At 53.9% G+C, this 23,028-nt stretch overlaps 3 protein-coding genes across 9 annotated transcripts; 1 reads left to right on the top strand and 2 right to left on the bottom strand.

The window, feature by feature from the left end:
- Positions 1 to 15: 15 nt before the first annotated feature.
- Positions 16 to 9,071, bottom strand: IPO4 (importin 4). Of its 2 annotated transcripts, XM_044230091.1 has the most exons (30): positions 8,832 to 9,071; positions 8,652 to 8,738; positions 8,445 to 8,524; positions 8,318 to 8,359; positions 7,750 to 7,879; positions 7,466 to 7,645; positions 7,168 to 7,233; positions 6,954 to 7,055; positions 6,784 to 6,867; positions 5,930 to 6,094; positions 5,790 to 5,843; positions 5,522 to 5,631; positions 5,121 to 5,229; positions 4,819 to 4,948; positions 4,511 to 4,624; positions 4,296 to 4,409; positions 3,933 to 4,053; positions 3,649 to 3,760; positions 3,426 to 3,541; positions 3,241 to 3,318; positions 3,107 to 3,164; positions 2,900 to 3,005; positions 2,606 to 2,799; positions 2,428 to 2,472; positions 1,936 to 2,061; positions 1,637 to 1,845; positions 1,391 to 1,523; positions 1,203 to 1,307; positions 486 to 555; positions 16 to 384 (listed from the first exon to the last, which is right to left on the bottom strand). In XM_044230091.1, exons 1-30 carry the CDS (start codon positions 8,898 to 8,900, stop codon positions 254 to 256), a joined length of 3,240 nt encoding a protein of 1,079 aa, XP_044086026.1. In that variant the 5' UTR covers positions 8,901 to 9,071; the 3' UTR covers positions 16 to 253. The 2 variants fall into 2 exon arrangements, with proteins under 2 accessions (XP_044086026.1, XP_044086027.1); XM_044230092.1 differs by lacking the exons at positions 7,466 to 7,645; positions 7,750 to 7,879; positions 8,445 to 8,524; positions 8,652 to 8,738; positions 8,832 to 9,071 and having other exon boundaries at positions 8,318 to 8,356.
- Positions 9,072 to 9,240: 169 nt separating this feature from the next.
- On the bottom strand, positions 9,241 to 14,921 carry TM9SF1 (transmembrane 9 superfamily member 1). Of its 4 annotated transcripts, none has more exons than XM_044230096.1 (6): positions 14,732 to 14,921; positions 13,716 to 14,092; positions 12,314 to 12,935; positions 11,685 to 11,870; positions 10,480 to 10,753; positions 9,241 to 9,909 (listed from the first exon to the last, which is right to left on the bottom strand). In XM_044230096.1, the coding sequence occupies exons 2-6, from the start codon at positions 14,058 to 14,060 to the stop codon at positions 9,516 to 9,518; spliced, it is 1,821 nt and encodes a 606-aa protein (XP_044086031.1). In that variant the 5' UTR covers positions 14,061 to 14,092; positions 14,732 to 14,921; the 3' UTR covers positions 9,241 to 9,515. The 4 variants fall into 4 exon arrangements, with proteins under 4 accessions (XP_044086031.1, XP_044086032.1, XP_044086029.1 ...); XM_044230097.1 differs by having other exon boundaries at positions 13,716 to 14,077; XM_044230094.1 differs by lacking the exon at positions 14,732 to 14,921 and adding an exon at positions 14,388 to 14,580 and having other exon boundaries at positions 13,716 to 14,077.
- On the top strand, positions 14,921 to 22,700 carry TSSK4 (testis specific serine kinase 4). Of its 3 annotated transcripts, none has more exons than XM_044230101.1 (4): positions 14,921 to 15,112; positions 20,865 to 21,079; positions 21,456 to 21,852; positions 22,286 to 22,700. In XM_044230101.1, exons 2-4 carry the CDS (start codon positions 20,868 to 20,870, stop codon positions 22,466 to 22,468), a joined length of 792 nt encoding a protein of 263 aa, XP_044086036.1. In that variant the 5' UTR covers positions 14,921 to 15,112; positions 20,865 to 20,867; the 3' UTR covers positions 22,469 to 22,700. The 3 variants fall into 3 exon arrangements, with proteins under 3 accessions (XP_044086036.1, XP_044086038.1, XP_044086037.1); XM_044230103.1 differs by lacking the exon at positions 14,921 to 15,112 and adding an exon at positions 20,183 to 20,503 and having other exon boundaries at positions 21,486 to 21,852; XM_044230102.1 differs by lacking the exon at positions 14,921 to 15,112 and adding an exon at positions 20,183 to 20,503.
- Positions 22,701 to 23,028: the final 328 nt, after the last annotated feature.

The following is a 23,028-nucleotide window of genomic DNA, read 5'->3' as shown; positions in this document are numbered from 1 at the left end:
TCTCAGAGCTACCGGTCAAGCAGTAACCGAGCTGCCTTTATTAGGGTAGGCTGTCAAGACTCCATTTGCACTGTCCCACAGCGTTAACAGACCCACCCCCAGAGAACCCCCATAAGGCAGCAAGTGGGGCTGAGACTCCCAAGTAGCTATGAGGCCCAGAATCTTTGGTAAGGCATGAGCTGAAATAGGGCTGAGAGGTGGTCCTGGGGCCTGGGCAGGCTCTACTCTCTCTGGCCCGGCTGCAGCCCCCGGTCTAGGTGAGGCCCAGGGCAGCCTGGAGTTCCTGAGCTTTGTCACCAGGCAGCGAGCCCAGGGCCGAGTGGAAGCTGTCAGTGTGCTGTCGGGCCAGGAATGTCAGGAGCAGCAGCAGTGTAGCCTTGGTGTCTGTGTGGAGAGCGAAGAGGGAAAGAGTGGGGAGGCCCGACCTGTAGGTCCCTAGCTGGCCCCCGCCTCCCCCCGCCCCTGCCCATTGCCACCCGACTCACCTGGTGGGATCTTATTCTCAGCCAGGATGAGGCTGCAGATGCGCAGGAGCTCAGGAGCCACATCTACAACCTGCGGGGCAGGGGAAACATGCTGACTTGGGAGTGCCAGCAGCCCTGGGCCCCGGCCCGAGGAGAGCCGGAGTCTCCTGCTAGGGATATACACGTGACACTGTTTCATGTCTGAGACAACTGGGAAACCCAAGAAGGACCCATGAAACATTGTGGGAGTCATTTTTTTCTTTGAAGGAGACAGATGGTGACCAAAAGCCCAGACACTCAGAGGAAGTCCACCAACACAGCAGGCTCTGAAGGTGTAGGAGAGAGGTGAACGACACAGGAATGTGGGCACCCAAGTCCAAACCTAGCTGGTTGGTACAGATGAATCTCATTTAGAAACCAGAGCTGCTTTAACTGGAAGAGACAGGGAGAGTGGCCCAGAGATGTCTATGCTCTGAGGAACACTGTAGGAAGAAACCCCAATGTAGGAAGTCAGCCCAGGGAAGCTGTGACTTCTGCCTCCCACCAGAGGGTGTACAGGGCCAGGGAGCAAGGGGCCTCCAGAGGGAAAACTGCTGTGCTGTGAGGGGGCCCTGGCCACTGACCCTGGCAGAGTAAGGACACAGGAATATCCAAGAGCAGTTTAGGCTGTGACTGCATCAGCTATAAGGAAGGCCAAGCCTGCCTCTGGCTGGAGCATGAAGCTCCCCTCCGACTCACCTGGTCGGGGCTGCTCTGGTACAGGAAGCTGAAGAGGTGCCCTATGGTGACCCACTCCTCCAAGTCCTCCTTAAGGGGCAGGGCATGCAGCAGGGCAGCCAGCACCTGGACACAGAAAGGCCTCAGACCCCTGTTCTGTCTCCTTCCCCCCGTCCCCACAGTTTCTGGGCCTTGCCCCCAGCCCTCACCTGGGGCTCCGGTTTCCTTGTGGGACTGGCCATCAGCAGGCGGGCCAGTGCCCCGCAGATGTTGTCACGGACGCGATCGTGGCGCTCCCGTGCCAGGAGGGGCAACAGCAGCCCCAGCAGCTTGGGGAAGTATCTGGTTCCACAGTCAAGGAACAGGCCCACGGCAGACCTCTCCCATCCTAGAGCCCAGGGATACTCTCCACTCCCCACTGGCTGCCCCCACCACCCCCCACAGCCCAAGGATACTCCTGAGCAGGCCGGCCCCCATGCTCTGCCAGCACACCCAGCCCGAAGACCGCATTGCTCCGCACCTCAGGGTCAGCCTCCCGGGCGGTGCTCAACAGCACAGGGAGGAGCCGGGACACGAACTGGGCTGAGGCACCACCCAGGCCCTGAATGGACTCTGCCAGCGTCCCCACAGCAAAGGACTTCTCTGCCACGGTGCAACCCTGTTTCTGGTTGGGGGAAGAGTGTGAGTCAGGGTGGGGCCAAGCACTGGGCACACAGGCAGGACGGGGTTGGAGGCCAGGGCGTAGAGCACTCACCGTCTTGCACAGCAGCAACGGTAAGAAGCTGGCGAAGAAGGGGGCAAAGGCATCTCCCCCCGCCGCAGCGGCCAGGGCAGGAATGGCCTCTCCAGCATGCTCTAGCAACATGGCATCATACTCGGCCTGCAGGGCCGGGTCAGTGGCTAAGGTACCGGGGCTAGCTCTGCTGCAGGGACCACGCCCCACCCAGTGCTCTGCCACTGCCATAGGTGGCCCCCAGGCTGGGCTCCTGTGAAGCCCAGCTTTTTCTCCTGGTGAGCCTCCTCTCCCCTCTCGATCCCATCCTCCCTGCCCCCAGACCCTCACCTGCAGAAAGCCTTTCCAGAATCCCCACTGCCTTCATGGGAGCAGGGATGCATTATTCAAAGCCATAACCAACCTTTTAGCAGCCCTGGTTCCCTGAGGCCAAGCCCAGGGACACTGTCCATCCCTGCTCTGCAGATACCCCAGGGACAGCCTGCTCCCACTGTGTGCTTCCCGCACTCTCACCTGCTCCTCCTCCTCCTCCTCCTCCTCAGGGTCCTGACAGGCTGTCTGCAGGAGGAGAGTTCAGCTCAGCCTGGGCTCTCTGGTCCCTTATCTCCATGATGGGGAGGTGGGGGGAGGCTGGACCTGTAGCCTCGGGCCAGGCCAGCTCCTCTCCCTGCAGCCCACATGCCCTGCTCACCTTCCGCTGCAACACAGCCTTGAGCATGCCACAGAGCTCAGCGAGGCGCCCAGGGGGCTGCAGCGCAAGGGGCCCACAGCCACGCAGCACCCCCGTCAGCGCCTCGAGCACAGCCATCACCACCTGGCGCTCCCGCTCACTGCTCACTGCCTGCATGTAGGATGGTACCACCCGGGCCAGGGCGACCTGCAGAGCTGGGGACATCATTGGCTGAGGCCCCGGTTAGGCCCTGCCCTCCCCCGCCCCCCACCCCACCGTCCACGGTTCCTGGAGGCCCCACTCTCTGCTGCTCACCCGCGGTGTTGGGTTCCGAGGGGCAGCTCTGACAGGCCTTGTGCAGTGCACAGCAGAACTGCCCTAGGGCCTCATGGGCTGCCTTCCGCACGTTCAGGTGAGGGCACTGTAGGATGAGGACGTGCAAGACAGGCGTGCTGTGGTCATGGCCAATGCAGGGCCCCTCACCCCAGGGACCCCACCTGCTCTGTCCGCTGGCCCTCTCACCTCCAGCAACTTGAATACTTCTTCAAAGACACTCTCCATGTACGGAAGGAAGGCCACACTGTGGATAGGCATACAGCCATGGGGAAGGAGCTCCCAGGTGGGGTTCCCAGTGTCAGGAAAGGGCCAAGGCTCACCTGGTATTCACTGAGATCTCCCCCAGAGCAGCACAGGTGTCTTCCTTCTCATCGAAGAAGGCGTTCTCCACGCTGTACCTGCAGTAAGATGGGGGTGGACAGTGATCAGGCACCTACGGGGGCAGGGGCACAGGGCCCTTGCCCAAAGCCAGGGATCCTCTGAGGAGAATGGCACCCCTCCGCACCCTGAGATCTCAGAGTCATCCTCCTCTTCCTCATCCTTGTCCATGAGCTCCTCCTCTTCCTCTCCATCACTCTCGTCGTCAAACAGAAGGAAGGAGTTGCTTCCGTCATACTGAGGCTGGGCAGAGGAGGTGCAGCAGGGACTTGGGCTCAGCTGTGCCCAGATGATTGCCACCCCAGGGCAGCCCTTCCTGAACCAACTCCGCCCACCCATTCTGTGCTCACCACAATGCCCTCCGTGGAACGCAGGGACAACAGCATGAGCGTGGTGATCTGCGGCAGGTGGGGTGCCAGGCCCTCCCCCATGAGCCCTGATAAGGCTGCAAACAGGCTGTACCTGGTGGAGGCAGGTGGAAGCTGTACAGTCCTGCCTGCTGGAGCCAGACAAAATGGGGAAGCCCGGGGAAACCCATGGTCCAAAACCACAGGACCGGGTTCTAGGCTCAGGGCTGGGGATCCAGTGGGCAGGCAGGAGGTGCGGGCGGGGAGCAGGAAGGGGGCTCACTCACGTGCAGCGCCGCAAGTCAGGGTCGTCTACCTGGTCACACAGGCCCAGCCCCAGCTGGCAGCACTCTTCAGCCAGGGGCCTCATGGGCTCCCCCACTGCTCGAGCCAGCACCCCAAGAGTCTCTGTGGGGACAAGGGCCAGGTTAGTACTAGGAAGCAACCATGAGCCAGACGGATACAAGGCCAAAACCTGGGGGACTGAAGATGGCAGCTGGGGGTTAACTGAACAATCCCACTGGTTTCTAGGTACAGTGGGAAGAGTGCCTCCTTGGATGGGAAGATATCTGTGCTGGCCTGGGGGAGATCCTCATGAACCCCTTGGCCCTTCCCCAGCACTGGGAGCACCGCCTGAGCCCCTTATGCACCCAGGCTTTGGATCTGCACAGGCTGGAGGTCCTCGCGGCCTGTCAGCAGGAATTCCCGCAGGTGATCCATGATGGTGGGGAAGTAGGGCAGCAGGGAGGCCTGCGCAGCTGTGGCTGAGGGACAGAAGGACAGAATCAGAGCTGGAATGAGAATCACCGGGACCACGGATCACAGACTCCGTAGGGTAACCCAGTACCCGCCGCCTTCTCCTCACCAATGGCTCCCAGGGCGCTCACAGCCAGCTCCTTGGCCCGGGGACTGCTGGGATTCCTCAGAGGCTGCAGCATGCACTCCATCAGCTCCGGAAGGTAGGGCTGCACCTTGGGCCCTGTGGGAAAAGGCAAGCCTCTAATAAACAGCCCAGGTCTCCTACTTTCTGGGGGCCCCCTGCCTCCAGGCTGACCTCTAACATTTAGCCCAGGGCTCCTTGGCAGCCTGCCACACACCTCTCCCTGCCGCAGGCAGCATGTCCCACCCCCTTCATCCAAAGTGACAGCTCTGTCCCCTCCCTCCCACACCTACCTAGATTCTCCACGAAATTCTCCAGGGCATAGCAGGCCTTGGCGAGGTGGTTTGTGTGCCCAGGAGGCACCGACTTCAGGTAGGCAAGGAGCAGTGGCATCACATCCCCTGCATAGCTGCTGATGTGGGGCTGGGGGAGGGGTAAGAAGACCCTGAGTCAGCTGACCGGGACTGTGCCCTCAAAGCGCCCCACTAAGTGCAGTGGCAGCAGGGATGGGTGAAGAGATGAAGCTGAGGGGAAGCTGGTCCTGGGGACGGGTGGGGCTCTGCTAGGGTGGCCACCCACGTTCAGCCTCACTGACCTGGAGGTTCTCTGAGAACTGGCCCAGGGCAAACAGTGCAGCATTGCGGACCACCTGGGATGGGTCCTCCAGGCCCTTGCACACGATCTGCAGCAGTGGGGGCAGCAGTCTGGGGGTGCGGAAGCCAGATTCTGGTTGAGGGGCGGGGCCAGAAAGCCCTAGGCTAAACCCTGCCCCTTATTTCCCGGGTGAAACCAGGGCAATGTCACTGATAGCAGGCACCACCCCCTGCTCTCCACAGCTGAGGTAGCCACTTCAATTATCTTTTAATCCAAAGCACCTGTGAAGGGAAATGCTCCCCATAATTAAGCTCCAACAGCCGTGAGAGACTAGGACCATCATGGGCCGTGCAGTGGTCCTCCCCATGGCCCGCCTGCCCTCTAAGACAGAGGAATAGGCACCTCTGCCTGATGTGATCACCAGCTCCATCGGATAGTACGGCCAGCACTAGGAGGCCAGCCTTGCGCTGATACGGTCTCTCACTCCGCAAGGCCTCTTCCAGCACAGGCATCTAGGGGAACGGATGGTTCTCTGCTGAAACCCTGGTCCAAGTCTGCCCACTCCTGCTGCAGCCCTCCACACCTGCCAGGGCCCAAATAGCCTCAGTGGTGGGAAACTAGGCACACTGAGGGAGAGGGAAGGGCACCGAGAGGACAGAGCCATACTTACCAGCAAGGGACAGAGCTTCTCCGGGGGCAAATGTAATGCCAACATGTCCACAACCTGAAAAAGATCAGGAAGACTTTGCTGGACTCCATCTCTGCCCCACAGCGACCTAACAGCCTGCCCCAACCTGTCGCACATCTCACCTGTACAGCAAAGTGCTTAGGAGTCTCTCCTACCAGCCCACTCTCCAGCTCTTCCTCTTCCGAATCCTGGTCCTCAGGATCCAGCTGGCCCAGAGCAGGCTCAGCAGCCATAATGGGGAAAAGGGTGTGTAGTAAGGGTGGCAGGAGACGATTCTTCAGTAAGGCCTTGAAAGGGAAGGTGGAACTATGTCCCTGAGAATCTGCTCCCGAGATGGACTCACAATAAAAATTCCAGCTTTGGGCACCTGGCTGCCTCAGTACGTTAGGCATCTGACTCTTAACTTTGGCTCAGGTCATGATCTCAGGGTCATGGGATCAAGCCTCACATTGGGCTCCATAGTTGGCAGGAAATCTGCTTGAGATTGTCTCTCCCTCTCGTTCTGTCCCTCCCCCTGCTCATGTGCACACAGCTCTCTAAAATAAATAAATACGGGTGCCTGGGTGACTCAGTTGTTAAGCATCTGCCTTGGGCTCAGTTCATGAATCCAGAGTCCTGGGATCGAGCTCTACATCACGCTCCCTGCTTGGTGGGGAGCCTATTTCTCTCTCTCCTACTCCCCCTGCTTGTGTTCCCTCCTTCACTGTATCTCTCTCTGTCAAATAAACAAAATATTTAAAAATAAAATGAAAAATGATAATAATAAAATAAAATAAATAAGTCTTAAAAAAAAAATTCCAGCCTCCTAGGTCACAAAGGGTCCAGCAGAAAACTCCCAAACTTCCAGCCAGGAGCTGGAGTGAGGCCAGATCAAGTTTTGAAAACTGCAAGATACCCCTGAGATGAACAGAATGTCCCAGAAATTAGCCCAAGGATGGAAATGGGGGTGCAGTCATGTGCATCATGGAGTACTCACCTTGCTCTTGACTTTGACCAAGAAACTGAGGCAGCAGAGAATCCGTACACGTATCGCATCACCCAGAGCCACATTTCTAGCCACCTGCCCAGAGATGAACTTGAATCAGAAACAGGCAAGGGAACTCCCAGCAAAATAAGCAGCAGAGGCTATGCCCATCCCCGGCTCACCTCCAGGCAGAATGTGAGGACCTCAGAGAGGTGGGAGGTGATGATGGGCACCTCTGACTCCAGCAATTCATCCAGGGCCTCCACAGCCTCACAAGCCTTTGCCTGCCAGCCAGTCAAACAAGTCAGAGGGTAACCATGGGTTACTTCAGTGGACCGGGCCCTGTGCGCCTATACTCTCCTCAAAACAGAGCTCCTGCCCGAATGTTGTCCTCACCTCATCTGCAGAGATCAGAGTCTGCATGGCCACAATGAGCTTGGGTACCAAAATCCGTGCAAGAGGCTGGAGGGCAAAAAGCATAATGCACGCTCACTCATCCCAGGCCCCAAAAGCTGTCTGCATCCTCAAAGCCAGGACACAGGAGCCCAGTACAGCCACCCACAGTATCCCCTCTCAACTGCTAGGGACAACAAATGGCAGAGATAGAGTCTGAAATAGTTCTGCATCCTGCAAGGGTGAGGACACGGAAGCTCTGAGGGCAGGGAGCCAGGGAAGGGGAGGACCCGCATCTCACCACATCATCAGTGCCCAGGTAAGGGGCCATGGTGGTCAGAGTGCGCAGGGAGTAGAAGAGGAGCCCAGGAGACCCCACCTCACCAAGGGTCTCATTCAGAAGCCGAAGAAGCTCCCGGTGGTGGGGCTGGAAGGCCTCAGGCCGGGAGGTCACCACCACACTTAGCAGCAAAAGCCCCATCTATCCAGGTGTAGGGGATGAAAGAGAAAAGCTTATATGGTCTATCCAGCTGCTCAGTCCCCCTCTCCCTTCCTTCCTCCCACCCACCCACCATATGCTAGTACCTCTCTCTCTGGGATATGGGGGCTGTGGGTACTGTGTTGAAGAAGCTGCATGATCTGAGGCCAGGCCTCCAGGCCTTCCTTTCGAAAAATGGTGCCAGAGAGCTGGGCCAGACTAAGGCTCACAGAGTGCCTGCAAACAGGAGAGACTGCCCCTGACCCCCAATCACTCTCCAATACCCTCCCCAGCACATGCTGGGCCTGCCTCCATGAGGTGGCCAGGACAGAAACCTCCAAGTGTGGGCAGAAAGTTTGCCAAATTGGGACACATAGGAGGGTGGCTCACAGGGAGACCAAGAGCAAGGTGGGTGTGTAGTCTGGTGAGCCTGAACTCAGGTAGACTGAATTTCGGTTCCATTTTTCTGATTCGGGTTTAGGAGACCATCACAACCCATTCTCATGAAATTTATTCTTCAACAATCTTAAAATCCTTGCTCCACTCTTGGTTTAGAACAGACAACATCTTTCCCCCTCCCCGGCCCTGTCCGGAGCTGAAAGATAAGGCAGAAATCCACAGAGGGTCTCAGCCTGAGTCAGTCAGGGTCTCAAGAGGAGGCAGGTAGGCACTTACTCGGTCTCCCTCTGAAAGGCGGTCAGGACCAGCGACTTGAGGCTGGAACGCAGATGGTAGGTGTGGGTACTTGGCCCGCCTAGGAGCCGCCTCCGCCCGGCCCCGCCCCGCCCTTGGCCCCTCCCACCTCTCCCGGTGCTCTGCCGCCAGTCGTCGCCAGCGGGTGCTCAGGCGTCTGCGGGTCAGCACGGCCGCGAACTGGCGGATCTGGGACGAGGAAGCACGCATGTGAGGGTCCGGGCAGAAAGGGGCTGAGCGGCCCGCAGGGGGGCAAGCTGGGGCTCGAACGGTGGCGTACTAAGAGACGCTCCGCGGGCAGGGGCAGGCGTTTCACCTGAGGATCGACCGCCGAGGCGAGCAGGTGGCAGAGGGCGGGCAGGGCGGCGGGGTCACGAAGAGCGGTCTGGAGCTGCTCGGTGGCCTGGGAGGAGTCCCAGGGTCAGAGTCAGGGCTTTCCCACCACCTCCTCCCGTTCGTCCCGGTCCAATCCCCCACCCCACCCCCCGTCCCGTACCCGGCGGATGCGCTCGGTGTCCGGCAGTAGCAGTTCCCGCAGGATCTGCTCCAGCCCGGCAGGCTCCATGGCAGCGGCCGAGCCGCCGCTACAGGGTCGGGTGGGGGGGGAGGGACAGCACGTGGAAGCCCTGAAACCCGCTTCCGGCGGAAAGGGCGTTGCTCCGCGCCCCTCCCGTCGCCACGGTGATTCAACTCGCTTTCCACAGGGAGCTTCGGCTTCGCCACTTCCGTCGGCCTTCCGCGGAAACAGGCCCCGGCACCGCAGGTTCCCCCGGACAAGAGTTCCCAAGCTCCGTGGAGAACTCGCGTTCCGTGAGTTCCGCAGCTGACCCGGCTTCCTAAGGGACAGTGCCCATAACGGCAGGGCATGAGTTCCTACTTCCAGACCAAGCCCCCCAACTACAGGATCCTTTTTCTTAATAAATTTTATTTTGATAATTGTAAAAAGAAAAATCAGGACGAAAACTAAAGGCAACTTAAAAAGTTCAAATATATACTCCTTATATAATAGAGATTTGTAATTTTCAGGCTCTCCGGGGGAAAGGAGGCCCAAAGGGCAAAGGGGAAGGCAACAATGCTATCACACAATTCAGTCAATTAGAAGAGACGTTGGTAAGAAAGATCAGTGGGCCTCTGGACGTGAAGAATGGGAGAGAAGAGCAATAATTTTGTCATCCAAAACTCAGTCCATCTTGAGGTTAACATAGATATAACGGATGAACTTTAGGGAAGAAAAAAAGGAGATGGTGCCTAGCATGAGGAAGAAGACATAACCAGTGAGTAAGGAGTAGCCAAAAAACTCTACTGTCTGTACCGCCCCTGACATGTTGGAGCGCCGGGCATAGTAGAAAACGGAGTAGAGGAAGATGAAGAGCCCAGTGGAGCCAACACTCAGCACAGATCGCCACCACCAGCGGTAATCCTCCCCAGACAACTGGAAGTAGGTGAGCGCAATGGAGATGCATGCCCCCACGCTCAGCAGGATGGCGAAGACAAAGAAGAGGATGCCATACAGAGTGTACTGTTCCCGACCCCAGACTGTGGCAAAGATGTAGTAGAGCTCCACAGAGATGGCACTGTGAAGAGAAGACACGACACACCGCATTAAAGGGCTGTGCACTGCCAGCACGGTGCCAGCTCCAAACCCAGCCACCACCCCTCCATGGTACCAGGTCACTGTGGAAAGTGGGTCTGCTTCAGTCCCTGCCCCGGAGTGCCTGGCTCCATGGGGACTCTTCTACCCATGACTCGCCGCAGTCGTTTCAAGAACATCTGCCCTCATCGGTTCAGAGCAAGGATCTTGCCTGTTTGATTTTCTGCTGTATCATTTGCCTGGCACTAGAGGTCCTCAACAGATTGAAAAAGTAATGATGTGGGCTTCAAGCACCACGTGCTGCCTGTGGACACTAAAGTCCGAAACCAGAAAGATGGTGAAAGGGAGCAGTGTCTCCGGAGAGCTTCCTAAGTAAGACACCCTCACCTGTGAACTGCTTCAAGCGGAGTCCTGCTTGGAGAAAGGAGGACCCATTTAATGATCTCTTACTGGTAAAGCTGAACCAGGGGTTATCACTCTTGTTGGGTTAGGGTCCTGGGAAAGGAAAAGTCAGGAACCTGAGAGTGATGGCCATGGCATAAAGGGAGGATACCTGAAAGGCAGGAAGCCTCCAACAGTCATGTGGATGAGTGTAGACTTGTACCAGGGCTGGGGTGGGATTTCCCGGGCGATGTTCTTGGTGCGACAAGGTGCGTCAAAGGGGCTAGCATTGTTCTTCCCGAAGATGCCTCCGATGACCGTGAGGGGAAAGCCCACCAGCAGCCAAACTGTCAGCAGCAGCAGTATGGTGGTGGCTGGCAGAGCCTGTGTCGAACCATTAGCCCAATGCACCGAGTTCACCACACTCCATGTCAGGAAGAAAGGCACTGCAGGGATGGCCCCCAGAAGGAGGGTCAGCAGGGGGAAGTTGCATCCCTGGGACCACCCACTCAGACTAGCCCTGACAGGGAGAGAGGGTGTGAAGTATCCTGCTCCCAGGCAGATCTCCGCCCTGCCACAGCCGTAGTTTCCGTTCCTTATCTTACCAACATCCCCTCCCCCATCCATTATCATTAAAGTACAAGGCAACTGTTAAGCTGTTACATAATCTAAGAGTAACACAATCCACCTGCCTCCAAGGCCCTATCCCTCTGTGGTATCCTATCCAGGATTCCTAGCATGAGACATCCCTTTGGATTAAGGCCCTGTCTTCAGAAAGCTCTGGTTCAAACATAAATGTGATAAAATATAAATCAGACAGGATTGGGAACACAAAAGGCTTAGAATGCACACTACTACTGCCTTTGAAAGGACACACTGGCTTGTAAGGCTAGAGTCGGGTAGCCACCTCCAAATTTAAAAAAATACTTTTTTTTGGGGGGGGGGAGTATCAAAAAATAAGTTCCCAAAAGAGTGTTATTTCATTCTTGATGTAATGGTCAAGAATACAGGATCTTGAGTCACAGTGCCTAGGTCTGAAACCTGCTCCACTTCCTCTTAGGAGCATAATGTCAGGCAAATTACTTAACTAGCCGGTAGTTCATTTTCCTCATCAGTAAAATGGGGACAATATTACCTTCACATTGGATTACTGTGAGGATTAAATGAGAAGAGGAAGGGGTGTCGAGTGCTTACCATGCTACCTAGAACATTTTGCAAAAGAAATGTATTCTTGTCTTCTGAATGGTTTTGTTTCTTTTGCATACTTTTATTGCTTTGAAGCAATAAAAACAGAGTGCTTTGAAGCACTCTATTCCGGGTTCCACAATGTGTTCTAAGTTTCTCAAATCGGCCCACCAGGGAAAGGGCAGTCCTCACCAGAGAAGAGGCTGGTGGTAAGAATGATGTTCCACACCCAACGCTCGCCTCCAATCTGCCGGTAGAAGTGGCTGGACACGTAGCCAGAGATGCAGCAGGTCAGGGCATACAACAAGATGGCTGCCGAGTTAATGGCCCCATGACGGTGCACATTGAACATGCCCAGCAGCGCCATGACAATAATGCCTGCAGGGTGGTAGTGGAAAGCCTGTGTCAAGTCTTAGTCTCTCCCTTTTCTGGCAATTTCAGAGGAATCGGTCCCCTTCCACCCAGACCCAAGGTCTCCAGAAAACAATATCCCCTAATTCTGTTGTCCAGCAAACCCACAGCTGAATATACACATCCTTTCTTTTTTTTTCCAAGTAAGCTCCACATCCAGCATGGAGCCCAAAGCCAGGTTTAAACTCATGACCTTGAGATCAAGACCTGAGCTGAGATCAAGAGTTGGATGCTTAGCCGACTGAACCACCCAGGTGCCCCATACACCTCCCTTTTGAGGCCACCCCACTCCCCCTTCGGTCTGCCCCTCACCTTGGACAGAAGAGAAGATCTGCAGATCTTTCCAGAACAAACCACCTGCTTAGTTCTACCCCTTGAGAGAAATCCCTGATTAATTTTTATCACCTCACCAGTGCCAAGGGCCAGGAACTGGGCACCCACACCAAGCACAGCACAGAGCAGACCACGGTATGGAGGGAAGCGGAAGACATCTGTATGGATAATTTTCCAGCCATTGTCACCTTGGTCAAAGTCATCACCAGAACCTGCAGACGTAGTCTCCTCATCCAAGTTGTATCGAGCCAGGTCATTTCGAAGCACACGCATGAGAATGACAGCCACAAAACCCACCAGTAAAAACACAAGCACCATGGAATTGATGATGGACAACCAGTGGATTTCCAGTGTTCTGGGAAAGAAACCACCATCATCACCACGGCGCCTGTCACTCCGACGTTCCACTGAAGTCTCAGACCAGCGCACACTGTAGGTGTGGGTGAGGCCTAGGAACTCATCGGGTCGTAACCCATCTAAGCTGTGGGGCTTGACGTCCCGCACTGAGACATTGGCAAATATAATTCGATCTCCATGGAATTCTAGGTGGAAGTCCAAATGGGTCCAGAGCCCTATTTTGTGGCTGTGAGGCAGGAAGCCACTCTCCTCCATGTAGCCCACAAAGCCACGGATTGGCAAGTCGTCCACTACAAATTCGAAGTAGTACAGTTCCTCAATGGCCTGGCGAAGTTGTTCCACCTACAAAGAGTAAGTCAGGAGTCAGACACGGCCTCCCCAGGCAGAGGGTTAGAGCAAGGTTTCACAACCTGGACACCACTCATATTTGAGGCTGGATAATTCTTTATTGCAGGGAGCTGTCCTGTCACTATAATAAGCACCATACCTGGCTCCTTCCCACTAGGTGTCAGTAGCACCACCAACAGTGACAATCAAACTGATCTCTAGGAGACATTACCAAATGTCCCTTGAGAGACAAACTGAACTGCCCCGTGTTAAGAACCACTGGGTTCGACCTTAGTATGCTGGGATTCTCCAAAGAGAGCAATATGACTTGATAGGGGTTAAGGTGTAGTAAAAGGAGAAAGGCAAGGTGGAGGAAGGTCTGGGTAAATTAAAAGTGCCCTAAGGTAGGATCTGCTAAAGAAAAAAGCATAACGGGAAAGATAAGAGTGTAAAGGAGCTAGTTAAGAAAGCCAGTAAGTAGGTATGGAAGGAAACAAATATGCAGTAGTGACAGGTGGAACCTTATTACCAATAAGCAGCTTGGAGTCAGGAGTTCTGGGCTCTAGTGTCACCTCTGTAATTCAATATCCACGCAGTCTTGGAAAAGTCTCTCATGAGCAAGTATGTTTCTTCCTCAACTGAATGCAAATAATACCACGAGTCCTGCCTACCAGTGGGGTTGTAGTTAGAATCGAGTCGGATCATTTCCATAGAGGTGAAAACCATAAATTAGGAGACACTCTTATGAGTCCCTGGGAGGGAGGGCTAAGCACTCGCCAATGCAGAGAGGCTGACCTGTGCAGAATTGAGCTGCATGTGGCACAGAATTCTCTTCTCCACATTCTCCCGAAAGCGTATCTCGTACAAAGACTCGGCCATTCGGTCCCCATCCAGCACTTCACCCAGGCTAAGGCTTTTGTGACGGATCTTCTCAGGGCAGCAGACCGGAAGCTGATAGTAGTGGTAAGTCTCCTGAGGGTTGTGGTAGGGTCCCACTTTGTTGACGTAGAGAATGACGGGGTCACCGGCCTTGTAGTGTGTCACACCTTCCACCCCTGGCTCATAACCTGAGCCCAGCAGCAGTATCAGGACTGGCAACCACTGGCAGCTCCAACTCCCCGGCTGCCCTAGGACTGTCATCCTTAAGCCAGTGAAACCTGTTTGGGGGGATCCTGCAGTTATGAAAAGCAGGGATCAATTCCTGACGCCCCAGCTCAGGTCCTTCGAAACGAAGCCCCATAGCTCCAATCTCTCCCTCTGGCCGCTCAAACCCTCCCTCGGGAGGCCGCCCTCCGACCCCAAAACAATCCTGTCTATCCGCCTCTGCGCTCTCGTCCTCTAGATTTGGGGTCCGCGTCCCACAGTCCGCCTGCCCTGGACCTCCCAGCGCGCCCAGCCCGTTTCCATGGCAACGCCACGCGGCCTCGCGCCTCCGGCACCTTCCCGCGGCACCCGCGGGGTCCTCACCGCTGGGGTAGGGCTGGCCTCCGCGGCGCCCGCGGCCTCCGCGGCCCCGTAGCTGCCCTTGGGCTTCTGCCCGGGTCTCCCCCAGAGCGGCGCGGAGCGGCGGCCCGGAGAGGACCTGACGCCCAACCTCCACGGGGTTGGCCGCCGCGGCGCCTGATCGCAGCGGCTGTGGCCGCAGCACGCGGGACGCCGCACTCGGCTGAGTGAGGGGCTCTTCTATGAGGTTTCTCCAGCCGGGAGGCCGGTCCACCTCCGAAGAGCCCGCAAGGCTCGGCTAGTTCGCTCCCCCGGCGGGGCCACCCCACTGGCGATGTGCAGAGCAGCCCAGGACACGTCAGTCTTACCACTTCCGCCTCTCCCTCAGGGGCCTCAGCCCGGCGGAAAGCTCCCCGCTTGGAGCGGAGAGGGGACCACGCCCCCACGGCTGCTGCCGTGGCGCCGCTCGGCCGACGGCTTCTCGGGCAGGAGCTACAGCTGAGGCCAGTCTGCGCGGCAGTGGACGCCCCTTCGGGGTAAGAGTCGCCGTTGGGCCGCCCGCCGGTCCCCAGGGAGACTTGGGGCCCGGGCGGAAGCCCGGGAGCCGTGTCCGCCGCCCGCGTCCAGTGACTGTCCCGGAGACGGAGCCGGGTTGGTGGCTGGGCCCACACCTAGCGGACGCCCGGAGCATTTGCTGGCTGAACCAATCGGACTCGCCCCCAACTGCAGACGGCGAACTCCGAGAGGCGGTCCGTGGCCCCAACCCGGGCGGGGCGGTGGGAGGGGGGCAGTGAGACTTTGGGTGTCACTGTGCTAGGGACAGCTCGGGCACAGTCCGTGCAAGGGTCCTGGAGTCTGGATCTCTCCGCACTGCTCTCCCAATCCGTCACGAATGGTCTCCCGCCGAAAAATAAATATATGAATAAAAAATATTTTCCCGGGGCTGCACCGGAGGCCTCCCTGGCCACATAACGACCATCCCATATTCGAACTTAGGCTAGCCCGAGCCAGGTCTGGTGCGGAGGCAGGCAGAAGAGACAGGGTGTCACCCCTTTTATCTGGTGAGTTGGGCAGCCTGACAGGGTTATTGTTATTTGCAGGTAAAGAATCTGGGCAGACGTTCTACTCTTTCTTTGTTTTTGTTCGTATTTATCTGTGTGGGTTCGAGCTTAATTTCGTATTGCAGGTTATTCTGGAAAAGTTTACTTTTGCCTGTCTCCGCTACTCCAAGGGCGTCGGCCGTTAGGGGAGTTTTGAAAATCAGACCCAGGGGCAGTGATTTCCTTTTGGCCAGCGGGGGGCAACATTTAAGGATGCAGACTTAACGTTCCCTTTCCCCGCTGAAAGACGTTATCTAGTACAGGGGGAAATCCTAAGTGGCTTCTGACCTGAAAAGTCGTGCTCGCTTCGGCAGCACATATACTGACCTGAAAAGTCCTCCATTTACCCTCTTCTGCCCTCTCTGACCCAACCCTCCTCTCTGCAGGAGGAGGAGGTGAGGTTCTAGGAAGTAGGAATTGAGTTTTTCAGCTAAATCAGTGAATTTTGTAATTAGAAAAGTAACTTAGAGAAGCCAGAGACCTGGGACTGTTTCTCACTCCCCCATCTCAATCACCAGCCTCCTCAGATCAATGCTGTCAAGCCCCTCCTGCTACTTATTTCCTCAATATCTTCCAAATACTTGCCCTCCATGGCTACCTTAGTTCAGGTCCCATCCTCTCTGACCTAAACTACCACGACAACCACCTTGCTAGTCTCCTGGGCACCTCCCCTCTTGGTCCATTTTCCACTCTGCTGCTGTGAAGATTCATACATCTACACACTGTATATACTATTCCCTGCAACGGTGGTTCTCAAATCTTGGTGTGTATCACATTCGGCTAGAAGCTTATTAAAAACAAGCAGCTCTGGGTCCACAAAATCAGGTGGTGACTAGGCATCAGGATTTTTTAACAGGCCCTGACTTTGACCATTTTGATCAAAATTTGACCATGAGTACACAGGAGAAACTCCAAAAGGCTTGGTATATGAGGTCTGTCAGACCTGGATCTTTATTACTTCTCCAGGTACATTACCCTTTTGGAACCCTATTCTGGATTCAAATTAGAATCTTGAATGTCATGTTCTTTCAAGCCTGCAAGCCTCATACGATTCCTTCAGCCTAGACAGCCCAGTCTGTCATTCCCTATTTACGTGCCTGGAGACTCCTCTTGAACAGTGCAAATGTCTCTCCTATAAAGCCTGCCTTTACATCTTCCAATCTTTGTTTATAGCACTTTATCTCACTGTACTGTTATTTTACTTATGTGTCTGTCCTCCTTGCTAATTACTAACTACTCCTAGGAAGACTGTAATTTATCCATCTTGATATCCTCAGGACTTAGCAGTGTTTTTGTATAAAGTAGGCAGCTTAATACACATTTTCAAATGAACTGGTTTACCCACTGGACATGAGGAGGACAGAGCTGCCACCAAGCTACCTGTCCATAGGAGCAGATGGGCAGGGCTGGGAGTGGGGGTGCTTCCTGACCACAGTGTGCCCTGGACAACTCATCTTGCTAGTGTGAGAATGACCTAGCTTCCAACAAACTTTGGAATTACCCTGCCAGCAGGATCAGCAGGCTGTTCATAAGTAGGAATTTACCAGTAGCCTACCACATAATCTGTTGTTGGAATTGTTTTTGTAAGACAGCAAATCTCATTCTTCTTCTGTTCTTTCCCTGCGTGCCATGCTCCCACCTTGCTCACGCACAGTCTTATATCCAGGTAACCCCTCTAGCAAGAGACCACAATCTCTTGTCCTCCGTCATTCCCTCCAGACTTGTTCTTGTTTCATGGAGAACTGCAACCCTTCCTTTTGTCCCTCTGACCTTTTTCTAGCTTGTCTTTTGAACCCATGTGGTTTAGATTCTGCATTCCATCCTTTCAGCCACATTCTTGCCTGTGTTCTTGATGCTTCTCTTCCATTCTTTCATTCCAGCTAGCAGGGGAAACTTTAATCTTGGGTTCATCTGTCAATATTCAGGCACCTATGGGGCACCTGGGTGGCTCAGTCGGTTAAGCATCTGCCTTTGGTTCAGGTCATAATCCCAGGGTGCTGGGATTGAGCCCCACATGGGGCTCCCTGCTCAGCTGGGAGCCTGTTTCTGCTGCTCCCCCTGCTTGTGCATGCTCTGTCAAATAAATAAAATCTTTTAAAAAAATATTCAAGCACCTATACCCAAGATAGTAAAAAAAATCTTAACACTGTGTTAAAATCATGTGTCTATAAATTGTGTTTTTAACTTCAGTTGGACCCCCAGTGCTGCCCAGTGATCCTGCTCATTTTCCAGATCAGCTCTCTTCCATTCTTCACAACCCATTCTTCTCAAACCTCTGACTTCACCTCCCTCTTCTTGTCAGTTGGACCTCCCTTACAGCCCTAGCGTGAGATGCAAGCAGAAAAAACACAATTACTATGTTATGACACTATGTTAGATGTGGTGACAGAGAAAGTACTCGGGCTCTGGGAGCACCCAGGAAGGAGGAACATCAAGTTTGGGCTTGAGCAGTCAGTAAAAGGTGTCCTTAAGATAGCTCATGAGCTAAGTCCTCAAGGAAGAGTAGGGGTTTGCCAGGACAGAGGGAACAATGAAGGAAAAGTAATTGTTTGGCTGGAGCACTGCATGTATTTTAAAAGATAAAACTGGGGGCATCTGGGTGGCTCAATTGGTTAAGCATCTGCCTTCAGCTCAGGTGGTCCTGGGATCAAGCCCCTCACTGGGCTTTCTGCTCAGTGGGGAGCCTGCTTCTCCCTTTCCCTCTGTCTACAGCTCTGCCTATCGGTACTCTTTCTCTGTCAAATTTAAAAAAAAAAAAAAAATCTTGGAAAAAAAGGATAAAACTGGAGAGGTAAGCAGGGTCAGATGCTGAAGCCATATAAAAGAATTTGGACTTGATCCTGAGACTGGGGAAGACATTGAATTGCGTTAAGTGGGAATAAAGTAAGTGTTATGCCTTGGGGTTCAGGGTGAACACTGGCAGGGGAAAGAAAGCTTGCTAGAATTGATGGAGGCTTGACCAAAGTGGCAGCCGCTTCAAGAGGCCGGAATGTATTATTAAAGATAATTAGGAGGCAGAAGAGGTGACAGATCAGATGTAGGGGCTGAGGCAGAGGGGAGGGTCTAGGATGACACCTGGGTGTGTAAACTGAAGATGACTGTAGAACTTAACAGGGTGCCTGGGTGGCTCAGTTGGTTAAGCAGCTGCCTTCGGCTCAGGTCATGATCCCCCGCTCCTGAGATCAAGCCCCACGTCGGGCTCCCCCTACTCTGCTGGAAGTCTGATTTCTTCTGATTTTTTCTCCCTCTCCCTCTGCCTGCCTCTCCGGCGACTTGTGCTCTCTCTGTCAAAAAAATTAATAAAATCTTAAAAAAAAAAAAAAACTTAACAGAAAGAGGCAGTCTAGGCCAAGAACATCAAGAGTTCAATTTTGGACATGGTGAGTTTAAGAGACCTGAGAAAGACCTGTCCATGTGATGTCCAGTAAGCAGCTGGATGCTGGATCTGAAGTACAGAGGACATCTGGGGTAAACATGAGATTAGGAGCAGTCAGCACTGATTTAATAACTAAAGTGTTGGGAACGGGTGAGATCCTAACAGGAGAACATAAAGCCCAGAGTAAGTAAGGCCTGTGGCAGGATGCGATGAAGGGACAAATAGAGAAGATAAGGCTCCTGTGAAGTCTGAGGAATGACTAGAGGGATAGGAGGAAAACTACAGAACTTAGGGTCATGGGAAGCAAGATAAGAATGTGTTTGAGGGTTCACAGGTAGAGTCTCTTCCATCCCTTCAATCTGAGATCTCATAACCTTGTAACTGTTTTTATTTATATAAAGGTATGGAGGTGATGCTCTGCAATTTTGGAGCTTAGGCTTAGTTGATCGTGCAATTTCGGATTTTTTTTTTCCTTTTGAAATTCAGTGCTACTCTGAGGGTTGCTGGAGGGGAAGGGGGCAGGAGGGATGAGGCAGCTGGGTTATGGACATTGGGGAGGGTGTGTGCTATGGTGAGTGCTGTGAATTGTGTAAGACTGATGAATCACAGACCTGTACCCCTGAAATAAATAATACATTACATGGTAATTTTTTTTTAAAAAGCAAAAGAAAAGAAAAAGAAATCAGTGCTATTATGTGGAGGAACTCTGGCTAGTCTGGCTGGATGGTGAGATCATATGTGGCAGAAACAAACCACCCCAGCTAAGATGAGACCAGAAGAACCACTCAACTGAGCCCAGCTCAATTTGGGAAAAAAAAAAAAAAAAAAAAAAAGTGGTGGTTGCTTTAAGCCAAACAAAAAACACTGTAAGGTTAAGATTCCTTAGAATAGGCTCTACAACGCCTTGTAATTCTCTGTAATATTCTCACACGTGTGTTTCATTCTGGATAATAATGTCTAGGAGAACAGGGTATTATTGGCGATTTTATCCCAGCACTCAGCATGCAGCCTAGCACACAGCGGATGCTCAATAAACATGCATGTTCGACTAGATCTATAGGGGGTCTCACCAGATTGCAGAAGTTGCCTCCGGGATTATGTTCCACGGTGCACCATTCTCAAGCCTTGTGGCCAGTGGTGGAAAGAAGGTGAATTGTGATGTATGTGGAACATGGGACCCTGGGGAGTTCCGTAACCAAGAGGAGAAAGAAGCAACAACAGTTAGTGGAGACAAAAAGAACTGCTGCTCCCTTCTTCCCCCTCCATGTTCCTAGTGGAGGGTTGAGCCCAGCATCCCAGACTTGCGTGACTATATAGGCAAGCATTCAGAGACTGACTTCACTTTTGTACCCTAGCCCTCAGTGGCTCAAGGTTGGCTTTCTGAGCAGATAATAGGCTTTTAAGTAGCAAAGTTCCCTGCTCTCAGCAAGCCCAACACCATGGGGAAGGGAGACACCTCGGAGGTAGCACCACCCACCTCAGCCTACCGCTCTGTCATGGAGGACTATGGTTATGAGGTGGGCAAGGTCATTGGCAATGGCTCCTATGGGACGGTGTATGAGGCTTACTACACAAAGCAGAAGGTGATGGTGGCTGTCAAGATCATCTCAAAGAAGAAGGCCTCTGAGGACTATCTTAACAAGTTCCTGCCCCGTGAGATACAGGTTGGAAAGGGGGCCAGAAAAGGGAACTGATACCTAGCTGCTTAAGACTTCTCAGAAGGGCTATGGTTAGGAGGGGGAGGAGATAAAACACCCCCCCCCACCTCCCAATCAGGGCTGAATGTCTTCCTAAGCAGATGGAGAATGATTTGATGGAAATTCAACCTCTTTCCACCCACGCGCTCACCTCCAGCCCCTCACAAAGTGAAAGTCCAAAGCATAGGGTTTGCCCACGGACCATGCAGGCCTCTGGAGCTTAATCCTCTTGCAAAGTTCTAAGTTCATTAGAACAGCGGGAGGAGGGCTGGGAGCACAGCCAGGGTTCTCCCTTCCCAGGTCTGATGAGTCCCTCTTCCGGGGCCAGGTAATGAAGGTCCTGCGGCACAAGTACCTCATCAACTTCTACCAGGCCATCGAAACCACATCCCGAGTGTACATCATTCTGGAGCTGGCTCAGGGCGGGGACGTCCTGGAGTGGATCCAGCGCTACGGGGCTTGCTCTGAGCCCCTTGCTGGCAAGTGGTTCTCCCAGATGACCCTGGGCATCGCCTATCTGCACAGCAAGGGCATCGTGCACCGGTGAGGGTGCTGCCACCAGGCTGGGGCCCATGGGCTCTCCAGGGGGTTTCATGCATGTTTCCCATTTTCTGCCGCCTTTTCTCCCTTGGCCTTCCTCAGTTATCTAGGCCCCTTCATCCCCTGTATCTTAATTCTCTGCTCAAGAACATTTCTGTAGCACCCACTGTGAGCACGGCACCGTGAACTACAATGACGAGCCCCCTGTGGTCCTCAGGTACCATCCTCTCTCACCTTTGGGCTCTGCTCATGACTCCATGGCTCCTCCTCTCTTCCCTGTGTCTGCCTAATGGCACCTCTCTCCACTCTGCCTTTTCCATCTCTAGCCTCTGACCCCTGGCCCTTCAGCTCCCGGTCTAATACTAAGCCCTCTCCCCAGCCTGACCCCCAGCCTTTCTGCTGCTGGTAGGGACTTAAAGTTGGAGAACCTGTTGCTGGACAAGCGGGAGAATGTGAAGATATCGGACTTTGGCTTCGCCAAGATGGTGCCTTCTAACCAGACAGTGCACAGTAGCCCTTCTTACCGCCAAGTGAACTGCTTTACAAACCACCTCAGCCAGACCTACTGTGGCAGCTTTGCTTATGCATGCCCAGAGATCTTGCTGGGCTTGCCCTACAACCCTTTCCTGTCTGACACCTGGAGCATGGGTGTCATCCTCTACACTCTAGTGGTTGCCCGGCTGCCCTTTGATGACACCAATCTCAAGAAGCTGCTGAAAGAGACTCAAAAGGAGGTCACTTTTCCATCTAACTACTCCATCTCCCAGGAATGCAAGGTGCTGGCTCCCCCAGGAGGGCTGAGGCCTCAGGGATGACCCACAGGGAGGGAAGACCCATCCCAGGCCTCCCCACCCTGGGGGAGGCCCTTCCCCACCAGACCCATCTCATACTTTAACCCCTGCCCTAGAGGAGTTGACTGGGAGGGAGCCCCTGGGCTCCACACCTTACATGATAGTCCTAAGCAGGTTTTAGCCTCTGTCTCTTTAGGCCAGAAGGGGATTATGCAAGTTTTCCCCCAAGGTACCCTTCCTTTCCCTCTCCTCCACAGAGTTAAATGCCTGGCTCTTCCGGATAAAATCAGGACCACACTCCCTTTCACCAGAGTGGTGTGATGGGCTCTCCTGCTTCTCTCTTAGGTCCAACTGCTCACTGCCCGTGTGGCACAATGGGGGGCGAGCTCAGCCAAGACCTCTCTTTCCCCTGCCCTAGAACCTGATCCTCCAGACGCTACGCCAAGCCACCAAACGGGCCACCATCCTGGACATCATCAAGGATCCTTGGGTGCTCAAGTTCCAGCCTGAGCAACCCACCCATGAGATCAGGCTGCTTGAGGCCATGTGCCAACCCCCCAGCACCACTAATCGGCACCAATCCTTGGAAATCAATACCTAAAAGTGGTTGAAGGAAGGGGTTGAGAGAGGAGCAAAGCAGGAGGGTCTGGGGCTAAAAATCTTTTATACCAAAAATAAATCTGATTTAGTTTCAGCAGCTGGGGTCAAAGACACTCTTTCTACAGGGGAACATTAGCAGGGAACACTTACTGAGGGTAAGAGGTGGATTTCTTTCTTTTTTTAAGATTGTATTTATTTATTTGACAGAGAGAGATCACAAGTAGGCAGAGAGAGAGAGGAGACTCGCCGCTGAGCAGAGAGCCCGGTGCGGGGCTCTATCCCAGACCCTGATATCACGACCTGAGCCACTCAGGTGCCCCAAGAGGTGGATTTCTTTTTTTTTTTTATTTTTTATTTTTTTAAATTTTATTTATTTATTTGACAGAGAGAAATCACAAGTAGATGGAGAGGCAGGCAGAGAGAGAGAGGGAAACAGGCTCCCTGCTGAGCAGAGAGCCCGATGCGGGACTCGATCCCAGGACTCTGAGATCATGACCTGAGCCAAAGGCAGCGGCTTAACCCACTGAGCCACCCAGGCGCCCCCCAAGAGGTGGATTTCTA

This window comes from Neovison vison, chromosome 13 (assembly GCF_020171115.1).
Source record: "Neovison vison isolate M4711 chromosome 13, ASM_NN_V1, whole genome shotgun sequence".
Classification (NCBI taxonomy): Eukaryota; Metazoa; Chordata; class Mammalia; order Carnivora; family Mustelidae; genus Neogale; species Neogale vison.
Note: the sequence above shows the minus strand (reverse complement) of the source record. Positions and strands in the feature narration are given on the sequence as shown.